The sequence below is a fragment of the Candoia aspera genome, chromosome 1, assembly GCF_035149785.1.
Source record: "Candoia aspera isolate rCanAsp1 chromosome 1, rCanAsp1.hap2, whole genome shotgun sequence".
NCBI lineage: Eukaryota > Metazoa > Chordata > Lepidosauria > Squamata > Boidae > Candoia > Candoia aspera.
The window spans coordinates 4,330,673-4,358,100 of NC_086153.1; the positions used below are offsets into that span (position 1 = coordinate 4,330,673).

General features: G+C 46.6%; 1 protein-coding gene across 1 annotated transcript; it reads left to right on the forward strand.

Moving 5' to 3' along the window:
• YPEL2 (yippee like 2) lies at positions 1 to 27,238 on the forward strand. The gene is made up of 5 exons (XM_063291098.1): positions 1 to 114; positions 1,158 to 1,469; positions 17,779 to 17,822; positions 20,182 to 20,290; positions 25,192 to 27,238. The coding sequence occupies exons 1-5, from the start codon at positions 1 to 3 to the stop codon at positions 25,279 to 25,281; spliced, it is 669 nt and encodes a 222-aa protein (XP_063147168.1). The 3' UTR covers positions 25,282 to 27,238.
• The last annotated feature ends 190 nt before the right edge of the window (positions 27,239 to 27,428 follow it).

Genomic DNA, 27,428 nt, shown 5'->3' on the forward strand with positions numbered 1-27,428 from the left:
ATGGAAAACAGGAGCTTTACCACTGAGCAAGGCTATCCTTACTGGAAAAGGATTGGCATGGTGCAGGGATATCAAATCAGTTTTGCCGGCCCTCCGAGTCATTTTCAGCAGCATGTAAGAAAGGAGGTGGAGGATCGGGGCGCTTGGTAGGAGCTGAAGATGATGCTGAATAAGGCCAGGTCCTTGGGTGCTGGGTAGATGGTGTGGTTGTGTAATGGTATGTGGGAATGACCTTGGGAGATGGGGCGAAGAGGCACTGCCAAGAGAACGGTCGGATAAGAGGGAGCATAGCCCATAGGTGGACAGTGGGTGGGTCAAGAGGCTCAGAAGGGACCCTCCCTAGTTTCTTGGTCTGTAAAGGAGATGGTGGGAGATTTGTACTTTCAGACTTGCAAGATTCTGTCAATGTAGCCTTATAATAAAGTGGAAATAGCTCATCTGGTCGTGATTCTATCTGGTTTACCCCGCGAGGCCGACATCAATCTTGCAAATCTCTATGGCTGTCTCCTTCACAGCCCGAGAAACTACGGAGGGTCCCTTCTGAGCCTCTTGCCTCCTCCACTATCCAGCTGTGGGCTATGCCGTCTCTTATCTGACCTATCCCTTGGCAGCGTCTCTTCCTCTTGTCTCCCAAGGCCTTTCCCACATGCCATTACAGCTTGAGCCTTGGGATACCCTCCAGGAAGAGCAGCAGCTCATCTTGGACCAACCTGGTGGCTCTCCTTGTCCATTGGGTCAGGCAGTGGACACCCCAGGAACCCTACTCTTCCTTGACAGGAAGTGCTAGTGGTCAGAGCAGGAGCGGGAGGGAGGCCAGACTTGGCTAAGGAGGAAAACTAGATCTGGCTTTCCACTGCAAGGCTGAACAACTTTCTGCAACCTGAGCACACTCCAGCCATGTGGGCTTCGACTTCCAGAATTGTTAATGGTGACCCCACTGGCTGGGGAAACGCGGGAAGTCGGTTGATCCCTGGGGAGGACATCCGGTTGGGAGAAGACTGTTCTCAGTCTTGGTGGGAATTTCGTCACTTGGGTGAAACGGCGACAGCCTGGGATGCCTTACTCAGAAGTGGAATGCCAAAGAGTTCACGTGAGCACTGACTGTTGTTTGGAAAACACATTTTTTTCCTTTCTTTTTTGTCCTTTTGTCGACTCAGGTTCGCGTGGGTCGGTTGGCTCTGGTGCCCGGTTCTCTTACCCCGAAGCTGTTGCCAGTGTGTGGAGCCTGCGCCACACCTGCCCCCTGCCAAACCACGGCCTTTACCTGCGTGCTCCAGTGTTTCCCCTGTGACCCGTCGTGCAGGAGGACCTCGTGGGCCACCTCCGAGTTCACGCAGCATTCGGTGGCGCCAATGGTGAAAATGACCCGGTCCAAGACATTCCAAGCTTACTTGCCTTCGTGCCACCGCACGTACAGCTGCATCCACTGCAGGGCCCACCTGGCCAACCACGATGAGCTAATTTCCAAGGTATGTCATCCTCAAGTGGGGAGGGCTCCTGGATTGACGGGGAAGTGGAGTGACCAAGGCAATGATGATGTGACAGCCAATTTTAGCAGAAGTTACATTTTCCTTTCCTCCAGGAAAAGCGTGTTTAAACTGATTTGCACGCACACTTTTGCCTACCCCTGCGAGGCAGGTTGGACTGGCATGGATTAATCCAAGATTGCCCTGTGTCCTTAGTGGCTGAGTACTGAGTTGGGGTGGGGCCTCCCTGCTTAAAGTTAATCAGGATATTATATCCTGTTTTCAGGTCTCCACTAAAAAGCCAGCATAATTTGCTTTCTTGCATTCCTCCGCATTTCCTTGTTTCCATTACTGAATCCTAATTATAATTGTTGGAGAATCTGGTGAAGTTTTTCCCAACCAGGGCAACTTCCAGCTGTGTGCATTTCAATTCCCAGAATTCTCTACAATGGCTATGCTGGCTGGGGAATCCTGGGAGCCAAAGTGCACACATCTGAAAATTGCCAAGCCTGCGAATCATGGCCCCTAGCACCTGAAAGTAGCTTTCCAAAGGTTGACGAACTATATCTCCCACCATTCTCAGCCTTGTGCTGGCTAGACGAGGAATTGGGGTTCGGTAGAACCTGGAATACCACATATTGTGCAACTATGCATCTGGTTTTATTTATTACATGTTTATTTTGTGCCCTTCCTCTATAGAACTCAAGACAGCCTGCTTATCTCTATTGCAGTGTTTCTCAACCTTGGCAACTTCAAGCTGTGTGGACTTCAACTCTGAGAATTCCCCAGCCGGCATGGCTGGCTGGGGGATTCTGGGAGTTGAAGTCCACACAGCTTGAAGTTGCCAAGGTTGAGAAACCCTGCTCTATTGTTATTTCTTTTTCTTCACAACAACCCTGGGAGGTAGGTTAGCCTGAATCAACTGCCTTCCTCAAGAGGCAAGGGAACGATTTTACAATTATGCAGAAGAAATCTAGAACCAGCTCTTTGGGAGATGATCTCAACTCTGCAGAGATATAAACAGCCACCCTGTTTCTTCTCTAAAAACTTGGATTCTGTGGGGCTTCCTTGGAAAAAATTGTTGCCTAGGAGGGTTGGTGTGTGTGTGTGTGGGCAATCCATGTTGTCCAAAAGAAAATTAGCTTCTTTATCAGCACTTTCTATTTCAAGAAGGTAAATTGATTGTCCGATGCTTTTATCCAGCTCCCTAGATCTGTTCCGGGAAGTAAATGTTTGGAAACTTTCGTCCTTTTTAATTTCTGCTGGTTCATTGGGTGCCCTTGTTTCTGGCAGGTGGAAGGGTGAACGTTTTTATTTTATTGCTTTAATTTGCTTCTATGTATTGCACTGGGTTTGATCGGTCAAAAGATCCGTGTTGTGGCTTTGTTGTCTGGCCAAAACGGGCCTTAGGAGTCTAGATGGAAGCAAAGTGGTGGAGGGCGGTTTTGTGGGCTCCATCTGGAGGAACATGGGGCGCTGGGGGTGCGATGGGGGACTGAAACGGCTGCAGTTTTACCCTGCGGGAGCTGGGTGACAAAATTTTGGAAATAACTGGGCTGCTTATTTATTTATTTCAAGCATTTGTAAGGCTTGAAGAACTGGGCTTGGATATTAGATCTCCCCAGTGATAAGTTGTTTACGTTTACATTTATTTATTTGATTTCTACCGTGCCTTTATTTTGTACTGCTCCCGCCTTCTGTGGTCCCCACAACAGCCACCCTGTGTGGTGGGTTGGGCTGAGAGGGAGGGACTGGCCCAAAGTCACCCAGCCGAAAAGAGGAGTAGAAGTCTGGTTTCTAGCCTAGCACCTTCACCACTACGCTATACTGGAGCTCCTTGGGTCAAGCAGATTACACCACCATCATCATCATCATCATCATCATCATCATCTGTAAGGATGGAGAACCCAGGGGCAATGGTTAATTGCACCTGGTGCTCCAACCTTACACATCAAAGGGAAGGAAGGATAGAGGAGAGACTACAGGCAATGAAGGGGCGAGGGATAAGAAGAGAGCAGATGGCAGCAGCCCCGTTCACAACTGAGAGACTGAGAGGCCACCATCACGCAAGCTGTCAACGCAGAGGAAGGGGCGGGACAAAGAAAAGGCGGGAAGACAAAGGAGGGAGGCGGGAGGAAGTGGAGCCAGTTGTGGCTTTGACAGTCTGAGGTGAAGACCCAATAAAGAACTTCGCATATCCATCGTGGCTTGTGCTGTGAGTTTCTGAACTTAGGCCTTAAAATAAAAACCTCACAGAAAGCCACAACTGGCTCCATGGAGACCTTACCGGAGGGAAAGGAATGCCCCAACGCTGACCCATGAGGCAATGGCATGTGCAGACACCGCGGATACCCTGGAAGGCCGATCACCTCAAACGGGGGGAGAACGGAGGAGGCCAAACTACAGAACCGCAGAGGCCTACCCAGAGGAAACCCCGAGACGATTAGAAGCTCTGCACACCCCACTGAGTGAAACGTGGTTCCCAAGCAACCTGCATACCCCAGAAACTCCATCACGGGTGAGCATAGAGGAAGGAAGAGCAGAAAACCCCGGCCCCAAAACGAGAGGCTTACCAGTGGGATCGGAGAGCAGAGTGACGAGGCTGGAACAAGATATGGCGGCCCTATGCGGGGCAGTAGAATGCCTGCTCCGGGGGTTTGAGGCCAGAACGTGGAATCCAGTAGCAACGGGAGAGGGAGTGGCGCAGGGAGCGATCGCACGCAAGATGGGGGGGCCCATGGCTGGAGAGAGCGTGGCAATGGGACCCATGGACCTCAAGCCCTGGATGGCAGAGTACACGAGAGTTGAGGGCCCCAAGCCTTGGGCGAGGGAATGCGCGAGCAAAGGGAACGCAGGAGAGGGCGGAGCTAACCGAAGGCGGGAGATTTGAATTAAGGAATGGAGCTGAAGCGAATGGCACAGCAGCAATAGGGAGAGGGGTGCGACCCAGCCAGGCATCTAGAGTAGACACGCTTAGAAAAGGAGGATTACCCACCTTGTGGGAGATGGCCCGAGGCCCTGAAGAAGCAGTGAACCCGACCCCAAGGGAGGCACGTGAAGCGTGCGAAGAGAGAGGGCCGGCTGCAGTCAGAACACCAGACATTCAAAATGGAACAGCATTGGCTGTCCCTGAGCTACAAGGGAGATGGGTGCCCTCTACAGGAGAAAACGGAATAAGCCCAGACACAGCAAGGAGGCCCACAGACTGTGGAGGAGTCACCCCAGGCACTTGGCAGTTAGAACCACCAATCATGGGGGGGCTGAGCAGCCCAAGAATGAGGGAGGAGTTTTTTGGGGACAGAGGCCTCAATATCAAATTATCTGGAGACCCCAAGCAACTTGCATGTTTTCTAACACATGTCAGAGGGTTTATGAGTGAATTTGAAGGAACATTTTGCTCAGAGGATGCCAAAGTGCGCTATGTATCGGGGCGCCTCAGGGCAGAGGCAGCTGAATGGCTGGAGGGACTACATGAGGCAGCAGCTCCTGAACTCCAAAACCTTCAGAATTTCATGAAGGCACTAAAAGAATGACCCACTGGCTACAATGAGAGCCAGAGCCAGCATGCAAACCATAGGATAAGGGAACAAATCAGTTTCTGACTATGCTATAGAGTTTAAAACTCTAGCAGGAAGGCTGACTGACTGGTCAGAGTCCCTAAAGATTGAGTATTTCAAGGGAGGCTTACACCCCGAGATCCTAGAGTGGTCCCTAGCGTGAGGAAACCCCAAATTGCTGAGAGACTGGATATGCCTAGCAGGAGAGGTAGAGGAAGTGTGAGCCCAAGTGCAACGCCAACAATGATCATATGTCACAGGACGGCACTACAACACTACAAAAGACCCCAGCAGACAATGGGTGGTGGACCGGCCATGGGCTGAAGAAAAAGAACGAAAAGCATGTAGAGGCTTGTGCTTTCAGTGTGGGAAGGAGGGACACTGAGCAGCCAACTGCCCAGGCCCCATGAAGCAGGGGCAGCCCAAGATCAATGCAAGCAACCCAAAGGCCCCAGATAAGGAACTCAAGACACCAGCAGCGGCAGCTTCTGAGAGGGGATGGCATGAGTCATATGAGGACTCCGAAGCCTCTACCAAAGATGAACTCCCTGTCGGGAAACGATGTGAGCATGCTCTAAACAGTGCTGAAGGGCAGGCATGGAAAGATGGGCGCAAGGACCCCATGATAAGTGGGAAGTACCCAGTAGTGCTGGTGCGTGCATGTTTGAAAACACTAAGAGGTGGGGACCCCATCCCAATAGCCGGGCTACTAGACTCGGGATGCACGTGCAACTTACTACTCCCTACGATGGTAGCCAGACTAAAGCTACGGGTGGATAGGTTAGACAACCCTGTCATCTTCACCCAGCTGGATGGGGGGGATATGAAAGGGAGCCCTGTCAAATATTGTACCGAGCCAATACTTATGCAGGTGGGGAAGCATAAAGGAGTCCTGAGATTCCTTATAGCCCCAATTGCTCACCACCCCATGATTCTAGGGCTTGCCTGGCTCCGAGAACGCAATCTGAGAATAGATTGGAGATCAGGACAAATCTATTTTGCCAATGGGGGCCACAACCAATTATCCGTAGGGCCACTGAACACACAATCTGAGCTCACGGGAGCACTTGAGGAATCGGTTAAGAAGGAAACTGCAAATGAGGGACCCCACATTCCCAGACAATACAGATGCTTGAAGGTCTTTGGTGAAACTGAGTCAGACCAGCTACCACCCCACCGAAAATCAGATTGCGCCATAGAACTTATCCCGGGGGCAGAACTACTCAAGGCAAAACTATACCCCATGACCACCAAAGAGCTTAAAGTCCTTCACGGGTTCAATAAAAACTTACAACAGGGCTTCATTCGCCCTTCTACTTCATCTGTGGCTGCACCCGTACTATTCAGGACTAAAAAGGATGGGTCTTTACGGCTCTGCACAGACTATCGAGGCTTAAATGCAATCTGCACTTCGAACAAATACCCTCTTCCCCTGATGAGGGATATGTTGACCCACCTTTCAAAGGGCGAGATTTTCACCAAACTTGACCTACGGGACGCATATTACTGGGTGTGTATAAGAGAGGGTGATGAGTGGAAGACCGCCTTCAACTGCCAGTTAGGGTCATTTGAATATCTCATGATGCCGTTCAGACTACAGGGGGCGCCAGGTGTCTTCATGCATCTCATAAACAAGATTCTACATGACTTTTTATACCGAGGCGTCCTCGTTTATTTGGATGACATCCTCCTCTGTTCTGAAACAATGGAGGACCATGTGGCACTTGTCAATGAAGTCTTAACGCAACTGCTAAATAACCACTTATATGTCAAGTTATCGAAGTGCGAATTTCATAAGCGGTTGGATTACTTGGGATACAGAATCTCCTGCAATGGAGTTGGGATGGACCCGGCTAAAGTCAGAGGCGTTATCGCCTGGGAACCTCCTCAAACCAGGAGACAACTACAGAGCTTCTTGGGATTCGCAAACTTTTACCAACAATTCATCCCACAGTTTGCACGGGTGGCTTTACCACTGACCAACCTCCTGAAAACAAAGCGAGGGAACTCAAAGGCAGCGAAGAGGCCTGGAGCTCCGATCCAATGGACTTCTGACTGTCAGAACGCATTTGACCAACTGAAAGTATTGTTCACATCAGAATCAATTCTATGCCATCCTGACCCCACACGACCCCTAGTAGTCCAGGCAGATGCTTCGGATGTGGCAATTGGGGCCATTCTGCTACAGAAGATGCTGGTGAATTGAGGCTGTGTGCTTACCTCTCACGAAAATTCTCAGACACCGAACAATGCTGGCACGTGTGGGAGGAGGAAGCATTCGCAGTCCGGTGGGCACTGGTGACATGGTGGCACGTACTAGAAGGGGCTTCTCACCCGTTAGAGGTTTGGATGGACCACAAGAACCTAGAAGCTCTAAAATCTCCACGGAAATTGAACCCCAAGCAGATACAATGGGCACAATTTTTCCGACGTTTTAACTTCACACTGAAATACTTACCGGGAGGCAGGAACTTCTTGGTGGATGCCCTCTCTCGCTTACCCCAACACAACAACTTACAGAAAGAGGTAGTTGACTCCATCATCCGAAATACCCAATTTGGGCTGGCAGCTACTACACGGAGCCAAACAGTAGCAGCAAAAGGTGGACAAAGACCTGAGAGCCAAGATCCAACTTGACTCTCAACAAGATATCTGGCTGACTTCCAATAAAACTTTCCTCTTGGAAAGGATGGGACTGTGGTGGAAGGGTGAGAAATTGTACATCCCAGAGACCCTACGAAGGAACATCCTGGAGCGTTGCCATGATGCCAAAGTGGCGGGACATTTCAGATTTGTGAAAACCCTTCATTTAGTTAGATGACAATTTTGGTGGCCGACCTTGAGGAAAGTTGTGGAGGAATACACAGCAGCTTGCCTCATCTGTGCCATAGCTAAACGTATCAGAGGCAAACCTAGAGGTCTTTTACAAAATGTGGCAAGTCCAAGCCGCCCATGGAAACAAATCGCCATCGATTTCATTGTTGAACTCCCTGAGAGCAAACGGAAGACTGTCATATGGGTGGTCACCGACCTTTTTTCAAAACAGTCTCACTTTGTCCCATGTGCCACACTTCCCACAGCCAGTCAACTGGCCAGGATGTTCATTCACCACATCTATCCCCTTCACGGTACTCCCGAACGTATCATAAGACAGAGGAACTCAATTTACTTCCAGATTCTGGAAGTAATTTCTCAAGTTAATTGGTGTCAACCAAGGCCTAAGCTCCGCCCACCACCCAGAAACTGACGGGGCGAGTGAACAGAGGAATCGAATCCTCAAACAATACTTGTGCTGCTACGTCAGCCACCAGCAAGACAATTGGGTCGATTTACTCCCGTTTGCCGAGGTAGCATATAATAATGCAGTACACGCGAGCACAGGATTTACACCATTTCAGGTTGCCACTGGACAAGACTTCGTGCCCATCCCAGAACTCCCACAACTCCGCACCGAAATACTCTCCTTGGGTGATTGGATTGCACAACTCAGGGACAGCTGGCCTACAATTGACAAGGCACTTGACAACGCCAAGGCCGATTACAAAAAATACGCTGATAGAAAGAGGTCGACCGAGTGGCCCCTAAAAGTGGGAGACATGGTTTATCTTTCTACTAAATACTTGAAATTGAATCAGCCATCGAAGAAACTCGGCCCAAAGTATGTCGGCCCGTTTCCAATCACGCGACTTATCAACAATGTCACAGTGCAACTTCGACTTCCAAAAACATTGCACAATATTCACCCAGTCTTCCATTGCTGCCTTCTTAAACCAGTACGAATGTCGACGCGATGGCACCCTAAACAACCCCCACCCACCCCCACACTGATTGATGGTGAACAGCACTTCGAGATACAAGAAATTCTAGACTCCAGACTACATCGGGGGGGCTTACAATACTTAGTATGCTGGAAACACCTACCAGACACAGAAAATGAGTGGGTGGTGAGCCACCATGTCTGAGCGTCCCGCCTAGTCAGGGCGTTCCATAAGCAAATATATGTACCTACATAGCTTAAACAGAATGCTTTGTCATACATACCTCCTAATTAGCTCTTTTTTTTTGCCAGGTGCCTCTGTATCCAGGGGACGAAACGGGGGGGGGGGAGGCCATCTTTCCACAGGGAGGCGGCATGTAAGGATGGAGAACCCAGAGGCAATGGTTAATTGCACCTGGGTGCTCTAAAGTTACACATCAAAGGAAAGGAAGGATAGAGGAGAGACTACAAGCAATGAAGGGACAAGGGATAAGAAGAGAGCAGATGGCAGCAACCCCATTTACAACTGAGAGACTGAGAGGCCACCATCACGCAAGCTCTCAACGCAGAGGAAGGGGCGGGACAAAGAAAAGGCGAGAAGACGAGGGAGGCGGGAGGAAGTGGAGCCAGTTGTGGCCTTGACAGTCTGAAGTAAAGAGCTAATAAAGAACTTCGCATATCCATCGTGGCTTGTGCTGTGAGTTTCTGAACTTAGGCCTTAAAATAAAAACCTCACATCATTATCATGATGTCAAACTGATGGGCAGCATGCAAACAGTTCTACTTAGTGAAATCCCCCCCCCATACTGAAGACCTTTTATCTTCACAGTTGAGCTATATACAGATAGTCCTCACTTAATGACCACAATTGGGACTGGAATTTTGGTTGCTAAGCAAAGTGGTCATTAAGTGAATCTGACCCAATTTTATGACCTTTTGTGCAGTGGCCATTAAGTGTATTGCCACAGCTGTTAAGTGAACCATGTGGTCGTTGAGCGAATCACACAGTTCCCCATTGATTTTGCTTGCCAGAAGCTGCCTAGGAAGGTTGAAAATGGTGATCACGTGACCATGGGACCTGTGACAGTCATAAATGCGAACCAGTTGCCAAGCTCCCAAACCACGATCACGTGACTGCGGGGACACTGTGAGGGTCATAAGAGTGAGGACCAGTTGTAAGTCGGGTTTTTCACCACTCCCGTAAGTCTGAACCATCACTAAACAAATGGTTGTTAAGCAAGGACTACCTGTATAATGAGGACTAGGAACTTGGAACATCTTCGGGGAGGCTCTTGCTGAGCAGCTGAACAGTTCCCTAAATTCCCCTTAGGGGTGCAGCGGTGGTCTCTGTACATCAGTATTTCCTGAGTTCTTGCATGCCTCAACAGGAGCTAGGTTTAAATGGGGATGCCAGATCTTGGCATCAGCAAAGCGGTGATCCACACAACATTTAGCAATAGCAGCTCAGTAATACGGGAAGGAACTCTTCGTTTGCCCAGAGGCACAGAGTGTGTTTATCCTACAGACATAATCAGATTGGTCCTTAACCCAGTCAAATCTCGTTAATAGTGTTTCTGGCACTACACAATCACACAAACTGGGTCAAGAGTTGCCAGTTTGGTAAAAACAAACTTTGCCCACTTTACCTAGTATCCCATGAGCCCTTGCCTCAGGGGAGAATTGGCAAGGCTTCATCACATCACTGGCCCCTTTCCCATTGGCCAGGCAGGCAAGAAAAAGGTGGGGCTTGGGCTCTGCAGCCAATCAGGGTTTGAGAGAGATGTTCAGGGCAGGCAGTCCTCTATAAGAGACAGGCTTCCTTCAGCTCCACTCTGTATCTCCAACTCTGTTTATTGGAGGACTGGGGTTTGGAATATGCTCTCTGGGTTTGTTCACACAACCCTCAAAAACTGTCCAGGTCGAAATTAAGCACGTTGTGATGACCTAGCCACCCTGATTACACTTGAAGGCTAAATACTGTATTTGCTTCTGGAACTGGAGTTTTTAATTAACTTCTGTGCCTGCACCCAGACGTACACACTTCCAACCGAATAATCTGCTTTTTGTATTTTGATGCTGCCTTTTTCCCTTTAGAAGAAATAAGCAAATGTACTTGATTATGGAAGTATGTCAAGAATGCTTGACTGGCCTCCTACATCTTCCCTTTTCTTTTCTTTAAATGGCCGATTGCAATTAAAGTGCCTCGGAAGGGTAAATTGTTGCAGTTGGGCCTGGAAAGTAGAGTTGCTAGAGTTGGGATGCAAAAGTCCAGACACCCACTAGATGGCGGCACCCAGCCTTCTTGCTGCCATCTGCTGGTTATTCAAAATTTTGCCATCCAGATCTGATTGTCCTCCAGAAGCTCCTTCCATTGAAAAAAAGATCACCGTAAATCTCTTTTAATAATCCAATAAAGAATAGTCCCTCTGCAGGATTATTCCAATTTAAAGTTCCTTCTTTAACATCCCCTTTTACTCTGGACACAGCAGAATGCAGCCCCCCTCCCCCCCAAAAAACCTACTGTAAATTTGGATGCAGCCGGGTTCCCATTAACATCAGTTTGACTGCTACAGACTCCCAACATTTACATAGCTGAGTTGGAAAGCTAAACTGGAATTCTTGTAAGAATGCAAAAAGAGAGAGAAGCAAAATGCTGATTCATCATGGAAATCTCATCTTTCAGTATTATTTAAAAAAAAAAACCAGTTTCTAGTCCTTAACAAAGCCATCAAGACAGTGACAATAATATGGGGAGAGAATGGGGAGAGAAGGAAAGAGAAAGGAGCCCAAATATTTTGCTAGAAAAAGATTATATATACAGTGTGTGTGTGTGTGTGTGTGTGTGTGTGTATCTCCTTCCTTCCTTCCTTCCTTCCTTCCTTCCTTCCTTCCTTCCTTCCTTCCTTCCTTCCTCTGGGGGGAGATGGGCGGTAGCAAAATTTGACAAATAAATATATTTCCAGCTGATGAAGTCTGACCAGCCTAGCAGCAAAAATTGCCAGAACTTTCAACAGTCCATAATTACAGGTAGTCCTTGCTTAACAAGCATTTGTTTAGTGATGGTTTGGACTTATAACAGGGCTGAAAAAACCAACTTATGACCAGTCCTCACACTTATGACTGTTGCAGCATCCCCACAGTCACATCATCATGATTTGGGTGCTTGGCAACCAGTTCGCATTTATAGCTGTTGCTGCATCCTGTGGTCATGTGATTGTCACTTTTTACCTTCCCAACTGGCTTCTGGCAAGTAAAATCAATGGGGAACCCCGTGATTTGCTTAACGACCCCGGTGGTTCACTTAATGCCGGCAGTGATTTGCTTAACGACCACCGCAAAATAGGTTGTAAAATCAGGTAGGATTCGCTTGATAAGAATCAGAATATCCATGAAAAACATAAATACATCAATGTCTGAGCCATGCAAACAGTCCCCCAAACTTTTGAGGTTCATTTCCTTTTCCTGTCCAAGGCCATTGCGAGTCCCTAGAGATGACCAGCTTCGGTGGCACAGAGGGAAGTTGGTGAGAGGTTGAAATTTGTGATGAGCAATAGGTGGTTTAAATGGCAGTCAAGCTCAGGACAAGGGAACAGAGGAGTTTGAAGTGGGGAGTGGAAGATTCCATGCCTGGAAGCTATGCAGAAAAAGTCCCTTTGGGCAGGTTCATGGCACATCCTAGGGAGTCAGGCACTAAACTGTTTAGGACAGTGTTTCTCAACCTTGGCAACCCTAAGACATGCGGACTTCAACTCCCAGAATTCCCCAGCCAGCTATGGCTGGCTGTGGAATACTGGGAGTTGAAGTCCACACATCTTCAAGTTGCCAAGGTTGAGAAACACAGCTTTAGGACCTTAAAAATTCGACATCAATTGTCAACCCTTCAAGGTAGGACAGATCGGGAAAGAAATATGAATACTTCATTGATATCAGCTATAGTAGCAAAAGCTTGAAAGGCCGATAGCATTTCCCCTTCCCTCCCTCTGATACCAAAGAAAGTCAAGGTGGGACAATCTTGAGCTTCTTTCTCATGCTTTCCTGTTTTCCTGGGTTAAGCTCATGTTTTCCTAAATTACTGCATATTTTCTCCAAGGCTATCTCACCAATAAATTGTACCCAGGAGGTAATTAGTAGCCAGTGCAGATTTTTCAGTAGCAGCATGATAGGAACCCTGTATCTTGTACCTAATATTAATGGCCACAAATAGGTATGGTAGCTACATCTGCTTTTAGAGGAACTGATTTGATGAGACTTATTTGATCAACCTGCTGCTTACTTGACAGATATTTTCCCTGTTCGCTTTGATTTTAACCTTTATATATACAGTACAGGTAGTCCTCACTTAATGACCACAATTGGGACTGGAATTTCAGTTGCTAAGTGAAGCAGTCATTAAACAAATCCGACCCTATTTCACAACCTTTTTTGTGACGGTTGTTACGGTTGTTGAGGCAAATCATCACGGGCGTTAAGCAAACCATGTTATCATTAAGTGAATCACACGGTTCCCCATTGATTTTGCTTGCCAGGAGCCAGCTGGAAAGATTGAAAATGGTGATCCCATGACCACAGGATGCTGCAACACTCATAAATGTGAACTGGTTGCCAAGCACCCAAATTATGATCACGTGACCACAGTGATACTGCAACGGTTGTGTGAGTTCCTGTCATAAGTCAGTCTTTTCAGCACGGTTGTAAGTCCGAACCATCACTAAACGAATGGTTGTTAAGTGAGGACTACCTGTAGCATGTATTATCCAATACAGTACCCAAACCTATGAATCATGGCTGTTCATTTGTGTACAATTTTCCCTCATGTCAGAGTTGCATGATATATCTATGTATGTATGTGTGTATTTGTGTTGCCGACCAAGGGCAAGGTGGACAGAGGATATTCTAGAGGTGACGGACTCATCCCTGGGGGAGCTGGGGGTGTTGACCGACAGGAAGCTCTGGCGTGGGCTGGTCCATGACGTCACGAGGAGTCGGAAGCAACTAAACGAATAAACAACAATTTGTGTTGCATGTCTCAACAGAATGAATGGCAGTTCCCTTCTTTTCGTAAGATTTCTAAAGTAGCATTCTCGTAAGGCTGTCTTCTAGTGAAAGATGGAGAGTAAATTTATTATGGAAGAATCTATTTCTATAAAAAGAATTAGCCTGTTCAGCTCAGCTTACTTTATTTCTGCAAGCCTTGTCACAAGCATGTAAAAGATCTAATTTCCTATTGCAGATTTCTGTGGAGAGGATTCACTTAGGATAAGCTAATACTTTGCATGGCTAAAATGTGTGTGAGTGCGTGTGTGTAGGCTTTTGAATGTATATATGCCATGTAGGATAGGGGTCACCAAATAATCCACAGATTGGTGGAGGGAAAATCTGTCAGAAGTTACTAATTATGGTGACTGTTTTAAACTCCCCATTCAGTAGCAACAACGAAGAATACTGTTTTCCTCATGTTCTTGTGCAAAGGGATATCTGGTTGCTCCTTTTTGGAAGCAGGAAGCTGGGCTACATGAACTTTTTGTCTGGACCATCCTGCCCCATGCTTTTTTCCCGTGAGTAATAAACTTAAGTCTGTAGTAGTTAATGCCTTTTGCTACTTCCCTGCCTCTTGAGTCACAGCTTTCAAGGGAAGAGGAGAACAGAGCATAGGAGCATACAACAATTTTGTGTAATGTTTTATTTTTTCTTTTTAAAAACCCATTGACACGATGCTATTTTATGTCGGGGTTTTTTTTCTTTCTCTCTCTCTTTGGCAGCATAAAAAACAAGACTCCTTTCACCAGCCTTTAACTCTGCAGACATGTAAGCAGGTGAACTGTCAGATAATTGAGGAAGTTTTCTGCTGGCCTCTGACATATTTTTGAATCCCCTGCTTTTTTTTTTTTGTGTCTTTTGCTGGGTCTCTTGCAGTAAATGACGGTTGGCATCAAAGCTGCCTCTGCTTCTTGTTCTTGTTCTTTTGATCCTGCTGACATAGATTTGAAGGCCATGAAATAGGCGATGCTGACAGTTTAATTGTGTGGTTGTCACGATCTGTGCCACATTGGGAGCTTCTGACGCGTCTGTGTCTCATCTAGCATGGGTCTGTGTCGCCGTAGCATTCCTTGGCTGGCTTATCAGTAATTCCTTCTTGACAATTTCAGACAGGTGAACATCCGTCTTTGAAAACTCAGTGGCTGAGCATCTTGGACACCTGTTAGAGTAGGTTATCAGTTCACCTGAAGAGACAAGGCATATATATCAGGGAATCCTCCCTTAACAACCATCCATTCAGTGACCATTCAAAGTTACAGGGATGCTGAATGAATGGTACTTATAGTCCCTGAAGTTATGGCCGTTGCAGCACCCCCATGGTCACATAATTAAAATTCGGGTGCTTGGCAGCCTGCCCCCACTTATGACCGCAGGGGGGCTTCAACTGCCCCCACCTGCCTATCTCACCCCCATCTCTGCCCTTTTGGCCACCCTGTACAGCAGCACTCCTTGGTGGTGGCGGTACCGAAGTAGGGGCCTGGGGTCTTCAGCAGCCTCAGCCGGCCACCACTGCCCCCAGGCCTCTGCTTCAGCTCTAGCACCACCACCAACGAGAAGGGCCACCGCCAGCTCCACCCCATGGCCAGCTGCCCAGCCACCTCGCCGTCCTGCACTGCGCAGGCCCTGCTGCGCCCAGCTGACCTTTGCCGTCTTCTTCCTGCTGCTGACGAGGCATGCCCGGCCTGGCCCTATGCGAGGCAGTTGCTGGCCATGCCAGGCCTTCTTCCCAAGGCCCCTCGCGTCATTTTCCAAATAATGCGTGCCACTCTCCAAATAATGCGCACCATTCTCCAAGTAGCGTGTGCTGTTCCCACAATGCTTCAGAACGCCTCAGAAGCTTTCCGAAGGCTTTCCGAAGCATTGTTAGAACGGAGCACGCTCTTTGGAGAAAGGCGGGCATTATTTGGAGAACGGGGCACGATATCTGGAGCGGTGCTGCGCCGGCTTCCCATTAGCTTCTGGACGCCATGACTACTTGTAAGCCCTGTCAGATGAAACAACGAGTTACATAACTCCCTTGCCCCAGTTAACTCCCCCTGTCCTGTTCAGACATCTCAAGAAGATCTGCCGATTAACCCTTCTTCTGGTGAGGTTCATGGGACGTGGATGAGGCAGCCTTCTCCGTGGTGGTCCTCCATATTTGGAATGTGTTCCCTAGAGCTCAGAAGGTGTCTTCCCTTCTTGCACTCAAGAAGAGGGTGAAAACTTTTGACCCCAGACAAGTGGTGCACTCCACTTCCTCTGTGCATGCCTGTTTTTGTTGTCTCTTCATTTGGCTATTTATTATTTGGACACTGTCTGTCCAGAGCTCGAAATATTGTTAGTGATCCCTTCCACCCCCATCATGGCTTGTTTTCCTTGTTGCCCTCTGCGAAAAGGTTCCGCTGCATTCGATGTAGCACAGCTAGATTAGATAATAGTTTTGTTCTCTGGGCTCCTAAACTCTTAATAACCCCTTCTCACTCCATGGGTACACATGGGACTGATATTTATTAGGGATCAAGATTAGAGAAGTGAAATGGGTAATGTATATACATATTATAGTAATTAGGGTATTTTTATTTTATTGCTGAGCCAAGTGTAACGAAATTTCATTTTAATGTAAACTTTGGGGTATAGTGAAATGACAATAAAAGATTCTATTCTGTTCTGTTCTGTTCTATTCTTTATACTTCTTGGGTATTTACTCTGTTGTACACCTCCTAGAGTTGTAAGTTTCCATTGGAGCAGTATAACAGCCTTGCAAATATAATTAAGTAAATAAATAACGGTGTAGGAATTCCCCATGCTGGCTGAGGAATTCTGAGAATTGAAATCCACCCATCTTCAAGCATGCTGGCTGGGGAATTCTGGGAATTGAAGCCCACCCACCTTAAAGTTGCCAGGTTTGAGAAATGCTGGTCTAGACACTGAAGAAAACAATCCTTTTGTTGGGATGGCTGCTTTCCAGCAAGCAGCAAAGGAAATATCCTGGGCTGTTTCGATGGGAAACTTAACAGCTGTCTCCTATTTCAAATACTTAGGACAGGCTTTCTTATTTTCCATCATTGGGCTGATCTTAAATGCCTTCATGACGAAAATGTGGCCTTTCAAAACCTTTGCGTGGCATGGAGCTTGTTCTGGCTGCAGCTTTAATGCAAACCAAATGCCTTTTTTGCAGATGCTAAAAACTGAGTGCACAAACAGGACGTTTCCCTTTAAATGGAGGTGGAACCGTTTGGGGGAGGCGGGCCATGCCCAGGACCGTGGGGCTTGATTGGCTGGCCGGAGCTCAAAACTATTTGGCAGCTGACAAGTTTAAAGACAGATGACAGCTATCTGAAAAAGAGATTGATTAAAAAGAAATCTAGAATTTGTCAGTGCCAATTTCAACCAACACAGTGTAAAAAGAATCCTGGAATCAGGCAGCATAAAAATGCTTCATAAATTAAGATGTTGGTCCATAGTCTGGATATATTACATGCCAATTTTTTCCCATTATGTTTAGAAGCTCTGCTGAGTATAAATTTCTAATTTTGAAGTGTGAATTTGAGATCTCTTTCCCCCTTTTGCTTTATCCTGGTTTGTCTGTTTTGGCTCTGACTTCTCTGGACCTGGCATTTTCCCCACCTGGCCTGCAGGCTAAAAAGCTGTGTGTTTTCTACTTTCTTCCATAAATGCTCAAGTCAGACATAAACTAGTTCCACCAGCTATTGACATCTTCTTTTCTCCCTTGGCAGATAACCTTTTTTGAAAAAAAAAAAATCTCTTTTGGGTTAAGGAGAAGCATGCAGATTGGTGTGATAAGAGGACAGCAGGGGAGGGGGGAAAAAAAACTTCAGAAATTGCTAAAGAGCATCCAGCAGTTTCTTAAGTGACTCTTGTTTTGTTTTTTTTTAAACTGGCAGGGTGGCTTTCTATACTACCAACCAACCTTAATCGGCTTTTTTTTTATTTTATCGTATTTTTGCTTGCCTTGCAGTCTTTCCAAGGAAGCCAAGGGCGAGCCTATCTCTTCAATTCAGTGTGAGTGTTTTGTGGTTTTTTTTTAAAGTGTCATTGTTGGTCTTCATAAAGCATCTCACCGTAGCTTTTCAATGACTTCTGCACTATCTTGGGACAAAGTTAGCCAGCAGAGAGGGCTACTAAGCGCAATAGTTTTAACCTTGCTCTCTTTTTAAGTCTGTCTATAGCTACAGCCGAGATGACTAAGGTAAAACCTCCGGGCTGGGAGGAAATGATCTTATTATGGAAAGATAAGCAATAAGGAACGGCTGCGTTGCTCTTTGGGCCTTGCTGATGGAAGAAGAAACCCCAATTAGTTGAAACTTTGGATTGAACGAGCGTAACTCCTCATAGGGATATTTTTTTTTATAAGTCTTACTATTTAGAAAAACCCATGCAGTTTTCCATGGTTTGAATGAAGGCCAGGGACTTATACAAGATACAGGAATATTGTTTTTCTGTACAATGGAAATCTGGGTAAGTTGCCCTATGGCAGTGTTTCTCAAACGTGGCAACTTTAAGACATGTGGACTTCAACTCCCAGAATTCAAGTCGCACTGGCTAGGGAATTCTGGCAGTTGAAGTCCACATGTCTTAAAGTTGCCACGTTTGAGAAACACTGCCCTACGGGCATGACACCAGGATTGCCAACAGCTGGTTCAATTCAAGCTTTTCCAATCTCAGGTGATAGATGTTCTTTAGCACTTTCCCCTAGAATTTAGCTTTTTGCTGCACTTAAAAAATTTCATTGCATTATAAGGACTATGCAGCCCCAGGCTTGTTGGGGAGACGAATGAAGACATGACATTTAAAATGGAGAAAGCAACAAAGATTAGCAATTCCCATGTGCCTTTCCTGTACAGGTCATCCTTGTTTAGCGACAATTGGGACTGGCAACTCAGTCATTAAGCAAAGCGGTTGCTGAGTGGAACTGCGACTGTGCTTATGATCATATTTCTGCTTTTCTTTGCTTTACAGACCTGAGAAGGTCGTAAATGCAAGAATTGGTTGCAAGATTACTTTTTCATCACAGTTGTAACTGAGAACAGTTACTAAACAAGGCAGTTGCTAAGCGAGGACTACCTGTACCTAAAACAGAGCACAATTTGAAGGTTTCCTATGGACTACCAACTCATGTAGCCTCTCTGTCACTTGTTTTGGAGTACCTTTCATTTATCTGCTAGATTTCTGCCCCACCATTCTTCAAAGGGGTAGCATTCCATCTCCTATTTTTCCCACAACAACCCTGTGAGGTAGGTTGGGCTGACTGGCCCAAAGTCACTCCATGAGCTTCTGTGGATGAGGAAGGACCTGGGTCTCCCCACTCCTAATCCAACCCTTTATCTACCCTACCACACAAATGTGTACAATGATTAGAAAGTAAAACTCTGATTTAACAGAAAGCACATCCCAAGATTGTCAACTTTTCCCACTGTGTGCAGTCTTCTGCCAAAAAAATAGGGTGTTAAAATGACCCAGATCTTCTGAGATAAACAAATACTGTGTTTTGTTATCTCCCCCTTGGATCTTGTGCAATCTTGTGCAAAACCTTGCAAGACATGGTGGCGTTGCCTGAAATTGTGCAGGATTTGGTGCGAGATCACCCACCACTCGAGCCAGCTCCGTAGTGTTCAAATGTTTAATTCATTTTCATTTCATCTGGAGTTCGATAGATGCCCTTGGTTGTCATGGGTGCTGGGGTGCCAACCCATATTGTGTCCTGACTATTTGGTGTGTGTATACAGATAGTCCTCGACCATTAGCTTAGCGACCATTCAAGGTTACAATGGCACTGGAAAAAGTGATTTGTAACTGGTCCTCACACTTAACGACCATCACAGCGTACCTGCTGTCATATGATCAGAATTCAGGCACTTGGCAATTGGCATGTATTTACGACAGTTGCAGCATCCCAGGGTCACATGATCGCCATTTGCGACCGTTCCAGCCAGCTTCTGACAAGCAAAGTCAAAGGGGGAAGCTGGATTCATTTAACGACCATGTGATTCGCTTAATGGCCATGGATTGTAAAATTGGGCATGACTCACTTAACAACTGCCTCGCTTAGAGATAGAAGTTCTGGTCCCAATTGTGATCATAAGTCAAGGACTACCTGTACTCCACTGGTAGTAAAGGGATCTGGGTGTTGATGTGAGAGATCCCCACATTAAATATGGTGCTCCAGGAGACATGTATGCTTTCTGCCACATTTGTAAAATGTGTCTCCAAATCTGACACCGATTTTTTAATATCTCTGCCTAGCCGGTACCGTAGGTGACAAGGGTGGTAACTTGCTGCTTCGGTGAAATTGACGTGGGAATATCTTCTCATTTGGGAATTAAGCTTTCTTTCTCTCTTCCCATCCCCTTATTGCCTGCAGAGTCAACGTGGGCTGCGGTCCTGCAGAGGAGCGAATTCTGCTAACGGGACTTCATGCGGTGGCCGACATTTACTGTGAAAATTGCAAAACCACACTGGGTTGGAAATATGTGAGTGGTGGTGGGTTTCTTCTTGGTATGTTATCAATGGCCGAACATTTTCCCCTGAGCCCCGGGCTTTCAACCTGCAGGGAGCTGGCTTGTGGGTATTTTAATTTTCTTTGAATGTTTCCATCCCTGTGCCCTCCCACCTTCCTGTCCTTGCAGTAGCTGTAGGCAATCAACCTGAATAAGATTAATTGCACAGGCGATACAATCCTATTAAACAGTTTAGATGATACTAAAAACAAGCAGGTCACACAGGAGTGCAAGAACGTTTGCGATCCAAGGGCTTGCTGAGAGCACCATGACACAATCCAGAAGAGAGAGGATGTTTATTTATTGTGTTGTGTGTTGTGTTGTGAGCCACTGTGATTCCAGTAGGAATCAGCAGCACTCTAATTTACTAAATAAACAAGGGTCCTATTGCAAAAGGAAATGTAGACCTTCAGCTCAGGCAAGCATAAACCCCCCCACCCTAATTCTTTTGAACAATTAGGTTATATTTCTAATACAAAACTGGGTGCTTTATGAGCAAGCTTACAGGTAGTCCTCACTTAACAACCGTTTGTTTAGTGACAGTTCAGACTTATGATGGTGCTGAAAAAAACGACTTATGACCAGACCTCACACTTACAACCATTGCAGGGTCCCCACAGTCACATGATCACAATTTGGGCACTTGGCAACTGGTTTGCATTTATGACCATTGTAGTATCTTCTGATCACACCATTGCCATTTTTGACCTTCCCAGCCAGCTTCTGGCAAGCAAAATCAATGGGGAACTGCATGATTCGCCTAATGACCACATGAGTTACTTAACAACCGCCACAAAAAGGTCGTAAAATTGGGTCAGATTCGCTTAATGGCTGCTTTGCTTAGCAACCAAAATTCTGGCCCCAGTTACGGTCATTAAGCAAGGATAAGCTTCCTTCTGGGTTTCCGCAGCATGGACTCTTTCAAAAGGCCTGGTGGCTCTGTGTACACTTCAGACCTGTGATGTTTTTAAAAAATATGTCATTCTCATCATTCACGTCTGTGGCTTTTCACACTAAGCAAAGTGTTTGGCAATATAAGCCCCTCACTGCTCTGGGATCTCTAACAAGCTATGCCTTTGGTGCATTGGTTGGAGCAGAGGAGCATCAGGGCTTTGTGGCTGAAATATGCTTTGGTTGCTAAAGATCCTAGATTTATTCCACAGCATTTCTAGGAAAGACTGTGGGACCCTTGTTAGCAGGTGCCATTGCCATGGGTCTAAGCTGATATTGGCAAACATCTATGTTCCTTCTCCTCTTCCTCCTCGTTCTTCTTGTAACACAATTTCTGTACCACCCAACTTCATGACTCTGGGCAGCATTCCAGAATCTCCACAACCAATCTCAAAATACAATCAGTCACATAAAAATAAGCCCCCTAAATCACTGAAAACACATCCATCATCCTTCTCAACTAGGCTTCCAAGGTCTATTGGATGGACCAAGTTTTGAAGAAGCTTCCTAAAAGCTATCTCCAGGAGCAATGTGTTCCATATGGTTTGGGCCGTGAGCAAGAAGGCCTCTTCCAGACCAGTGTTCCCTCTCTTCATAGGGAGGGCACCCTAAGCAGGCCTTCTCTGGAGGACTTACAGGATTGGCAGGTTCATTGTGGATAAGGTGGTCCCTACTGTGTCCTGATGCCATACCACGTAGTGCCTTATGGGTAATGTCCACGTAATGGTATGCGGGAATGATCTTGGGAGACAGGAGGAAAAGCCGCAGACTAGGCAGCGGTGAGATAAGAGGCAGCTGAGCCCGCAGAAGGAGAGGCACCTCTCCCCTCTTGCCTTTACAGTCCAAGAAACTAGGAAGGGTCCCTTCTGAGATGTTTGCCTCACTCCCATTCCTTCTGTGGGCTCAGCTGCCTCTTGTCCAACTGTTGCCTGGTCTGCATCTCTTCCTCCTGTCCCCCAAGGCCATTCCTGCATACCATACATGGGCATTACCCATAATCACATGGTGTAGCACCAGGACACGTTACAGTCCAGCAGTAATCAGTCCGAGAAGTCTACTGGCAACCGGTGTAGTGACAGTAGAATTGGTGTCATTCCTCAATAACAGGATCTACAGGGTGGCCATTGAATTCTGGACCAGCCTTAGCTTCCGAGCTGTCTTCAAAGCAGCCCCAGGTAGAACATGTTGCAGTAGTCCATTGCAAGGTAATGTGAGTTACTGGCACTAAGGCGTCCTGCTCCAGGTGGGACTGGGACTGGTGCACCAGCCAAAGATTGGTGATGGTCCTCTTGGCCACGGCCCCTAGCTCCTGCTCTAGTGGTCCAAGAGGACCCCCCAGGTCACAGAGAATGTGACTCCATCTATAGCCATAACTAGATCCAATGGGATTTTGGGGTGGGTGGGCAGAGTCTGACAAACAGCAGCTCTGTCATGCTAAGGACTGATCCATCCTTTTCTTTGGCTCCATCCTTCTCTTTGGATCACCTGAAATAAAAGCCAATGGTTAAAGCTTATAGAGAGGCACTCTGCTTCCCTTCGCTCCAATATTCATTCCTTATTTAATTCAAATATTTATAACGGGCCCTAGATCAATACATCTCAGGGCAAGGGGCAACCAATAAAGAATAAAAACAGCACAGGATGAAAAGCAACCTAGATAAAAATAAAAGTGATAGACCAGCCTGTCCTGCTTTGAGAACCTTCCAGATGGGCTGGACTTCAACTCACAGACAGCGGGGATGGCGGGATCAGATACTTTCATCAAAACAACAAAATGGGTGTTGTGATGCTAGGGCTGCCCTTTCTGTGTATGTGACATCGCAACACACTTACAAAAGGGGCAGGGTTTACTGTGAGCCTTTGGGTCATTTACCTCTCTTGACTGCCCCTGCAGAGGCTTTTGAGAATTGGAGGAGGGGGATGCATTAAATCAGTTTGATCTAATGCTGGCTGGGGAATTCTGGGAGTTGAAGTCCACACCTCTTCAAGTTGCCAAGTTTGAAAAACACTGTATTAGATCAAGTGACAGTGGGTAAGACCAAAATGCTTAGGCACGTCACTGAGTTTTCACTTTCCACTAAAATTGAGCCCAAACTGGCAATATTCTGCTCTAGGCATTCCAAAATCTCATAGTTGTCATGGCCAAGAAGTCCCTCTTTTGTACTCTTAAGGGTGGGATGTAGCAGAAAGTTCCTTCAGTAGATCTTAATATTTGATGAAGTGTATAAAGAATGCTTTCTGCATTATCAACATCACAGACCCTTCAGGAATTAACTCATCCTGTTGATCTTGGGCTGAAGACATATCGAGCAGTCCTGTGCACAGTTTAGTTAAGTCTAGAATGAATAAAGTATAGCTCCTGTTTGGTGTTTCTGGCAGGAATCTAGTTGTAGTTTCATGAGATAATTCAATTCTCTGAGCCTTGTTGTTTTCATTGCCAGACTAGGCAACATCTTCAGTGCAAAGAGGGAGTGGGCCTTGCTCTCTGCTTACATACCGGGGCTTACCCTGCTTGTGTTGGTGGGGATGATGTTCTCTCCTTGGGAGTTCCTTGACTGGGCTGTTGTTTGCTGCTTGGTTGACTGAGTTGATAGTTCCTTGATTAGGGTGTATTGTGCTGTTTGATGGTTCCTCTGGGGTTAATCCTAGTGTTGATCTTTGCATATCTGGGTGTTGATTGCTGGCGAGGGAGGGTCCTGGTCTTTTGGCTTTTCTACTATCTCTTGAATGGTATGGAAATGTTGTTTACCTCTATGTGTCTGTTGATGGCTGCTTTGTCTGAGTGCCAGGCTTCCAGGAATTCTCTGGCATTTTTGGATTTGGCTTGGTTTAGGATGCTCACAGCTTCCCACTTGAAACTGCGGTTGAGTCTGTCCATGTGTTGTAAGATTAAGGAGTTCTCATCGTGTCTTCTGACTGCTAGTTAGTGTTTGTGGATGCGCTCTGCTAGTCTTCTGCCAGGCATCCACGAACACCAGCTAGCAGTCAGAAGACACGATGAGAACTCCTTAATCTCACAACACATGGACAGACTCAACCATAGTTTCAACTGGGAAGCTGTGAGCATCCTAAACCAAGCCAAATCCAAAAACGCCAGAGAATTCCTGGAGGCCTGGCACTCAGACCAAGCAGCCATCAACAGACACATAGAGGTAAACAACATTTCCATACCATTCAAAAGAGACAACAGAAAAGCCAAAAGATCAGTACACTCCCTTGCCAGCAACCAACACCCAGAGAGAACACCCCCCCCCCCCAACACAAGCAGGGCAAGCCGCAGTTTATCAACTGACAGCAAGGCCCACTCCCTGTTCGCACTGAAGACTTTGCCTAGTCTGGCAATGAAACGTCTGCAGGTAAACCACAAGCCTCAGAGAGCACCAGGGACTCCACAGTTCAACCCTGAGCTACAAATATTCACTTCAATTGATCATTCAATTCAGCGCAGACTTACCTTCTCTTGAACAAGCATGTCCATCTAAGGTCCTCATCACCCTTTCGTCATCTGTTGGCAGAAACATCAGATTCTCCACTGTGCCATTCATCCAAAATATGTTTTAATGTCCTGGTTTAAAAAAAAAAAAGACCCAAAAAGATTTCAGGCAATGCAGAGGATCAGGAGATGGAAACTAGAGATGTGTAAACTGGTCAGATCAGCGCATCTAAAGGACAAATGAACATTGAATGGTTGTCTTAGTTAAAAGCTAGCAAATTCTGGATGACTGTTAGAAACAGCTTCCAAATAATAAGAATAATTCCCCATTATTTAGCCATTGGGTCGGTTCTCATATTAGTCTTAACCTGCTAGAGATGAGCCACTGTGGGAATGTGTTGGGGAAGCCCGAACATCACTCTTCCAAAGCGATGGTTCTCCATTCCACGCGCACCCAGATTGTGTTAACGCCTTTTCTTTTGTTCAAAAGGAACATGCATTTGAAAGCAGTCAAAAATATAAAGAAGGCAAATACATCATTGAATTAGCTCACATGATCAAAGATAACGGCTGGGATTGAGCGGCGAAGAGGAGAATGCCTACAGACCCATGCGAGCGTTCACTCTTCTGACTGAACATTTATCTCCGAGAAGGAGCAAGTGATCGGCACTCGCTTGGTTCCATGCGTCCGGAGGCTTCGTTGTCATCCGGCAACACTTCCTCGCGCACCCCTTTGCCATCCTGATCGGTGACCGGCCTCAGTAACTTCCGTCTCTTTGTTTTGCGTATCCATTTGTGAGTCAACTTCGAGTCATCTTCCTTTCGTTTCCCTCTTTCGCTGTTCTGGCATTGTGTGGTGTTGTGTTTTTTTTAAAACAGAAACAAGGGATGAACCCAATGCCAAACCATTTCACAACTTATGACGCAGTAGGAACGGAAGGTTGCCTTTTGGGGGAAGAAGGTCCATTTTGACTCATGAGATGGAAATCAGTGTGTTGGGGCGTGGGACAGACGAGAGGGAGGGAGCAGGATTCCTCCTTATACCTTTGTCCTTTTAAATCCTGATAAACCATGGCTTGAAACTCATGGACTGTAAAAAATATATATATACCTCATGGCTGTGTTTTTCTCTGCATCTCAAAAATGTAGCCCTGGTCTGTGCTAGCTAGTTCCCCTACCCTTACCCCCAAGTCAATGCCTATGTCTTCTTTGACTGTAAGTGGTTCCTCTTGATTTTGGCTTTATGCTAACCATATTGAAAAGAAGGGGGTAAACCTGACTGAGAAGGAATGTTTAACTTGGTTGGTTTCCAGACAGTTGGCCCACCCCAAAGGTCTGCAGAGATCAACTTGATTGCCTGTTTCCTTGGAGTGGAGTTGGGCACCAAATGGTTGAGGTTCAACAAAGATGCATGGATTGGGTCAAAAGCAAATGGGGGTGGGGGAGAATGGAGGATGCGGACAGAACACGGAGGAGGAGGAGGCGACTCTATGCCTGTTTACGGATGTTCAAGTCCTAGCAATGGCTGTGAAGCCTAATGGCTGCCCTGGGGCATATAGAGATGGGAGTTGCAGATCCATCTGCACTGTCACTTTTCAGCGAATCTTCCGGCCCAGTAGCAGGCGTTGGCAGTCACACTGTGCAAAGGAAATATTTTAGAGCATGGAAGTGTTTGAATTCAGGTCAGCCAAAAGAAGCTGAGGACCATCTGCTGGTGGTTCCTTCCATTAATTCATCCTGTTTTGGGAAGACGGGGGACGAAGGGAAGGGTCTTTTCCTTCCCCTCCAGTGAAAAGGAAGGTTTTCCCCCTCCCTGCAAAGGAACCACCTCCTTTCTCCCCAGTGGCCTTTCAGAGGTTCAGCTCCTTCTCCAATCCGGCAGTTGGGGCCTCCTGATTTCCCACTTTGCTGCTGATGTTCCTCGCACACAACAATAATAGGGGGTGTTGTGTCCATAACAGTGAACCCAAGAGGGCTGGTCACGCACGTGAAAGAGTGTGGACCAGACCTGAGAGAGGTGGAAAAGAGGGTCCTTTTGCACTGAAAGAAGGCATCATGTTGTGGGCGTTGGGGAGAATAAATAACGATGCACATTAGGGAGCATTGCAGCCATTCTCGTCCCTACTGTCTGCATCTTCTCCTGCCATCCTTCTTGCTGCAAAATCTAACCCGAAGAGGACCCAACTAGAATGTTAGGGGTGCCATCAACATGGCCTTCCTTTGTTGGTTCTGATTTTTGAGATTCAGAAGCTGTCAGATTTCCTGGGCTGCAATGCCAGAGAAATCCCTGGTGTGTCTTTTGCTGGCTTAAAAGGCATCCTTGCCCCACTGACCTAGCTAAGGATTTAAGTGTCTCACCAGCTTTGCAGGAGATAAGTCTGAATGACGCTCTTGATGAACTAAGTCTTGGTGGACTTAAGCATTGGAGAGCTTTCTTTGAATCACTCCCTTTCGTTCATGGACGGCTCTCAGGACAAATGAGAGGGGGGAGGATCTTAAGGACATTCTAGGGGTGTGTTTCTCCCCACCCCATCAACAACTTCCTGTTGCATTTTGTCAATAATGTTACGAAACTGTTCTGCCATTTGACCTAACATGTAGTCCAATGTTGGTTTCATGGCATTGATTTTAACCTCTCTGGATTCCTTTCTTTCTGGTTTTCTTTCATATTCTTTCATTTTCATTTGCTGGCCTGGGTGTTGGTGGAAATCATTCCTGCAGGATCAC

Excerpts from the sequence above, each read along its gene's own strand:
- YPEL2 (XM_063291098.1), top strand. The coding sequence starts at position 1 with ATGGAAAACAGGAGCTTTACCACTGAGCAAGGCTATCCTTACTGGAAA. Across the intron at positions 115-1,157 it reads CGAGTCATTTTCAGCAGCAT|GTTCGCGTGGGTCGGTTGGC; the intron begins GTAAGAAAGGAG and ends TTGTCGACTCAG. Across the intron at positions 17,823-20,181 it reads GCCTATCTCTTCAATTCAGT|AGTCAACGTGGGCTGCGGTC; the intron begins GTGAGTGTTTTG and ends TATTGCCTGCAG.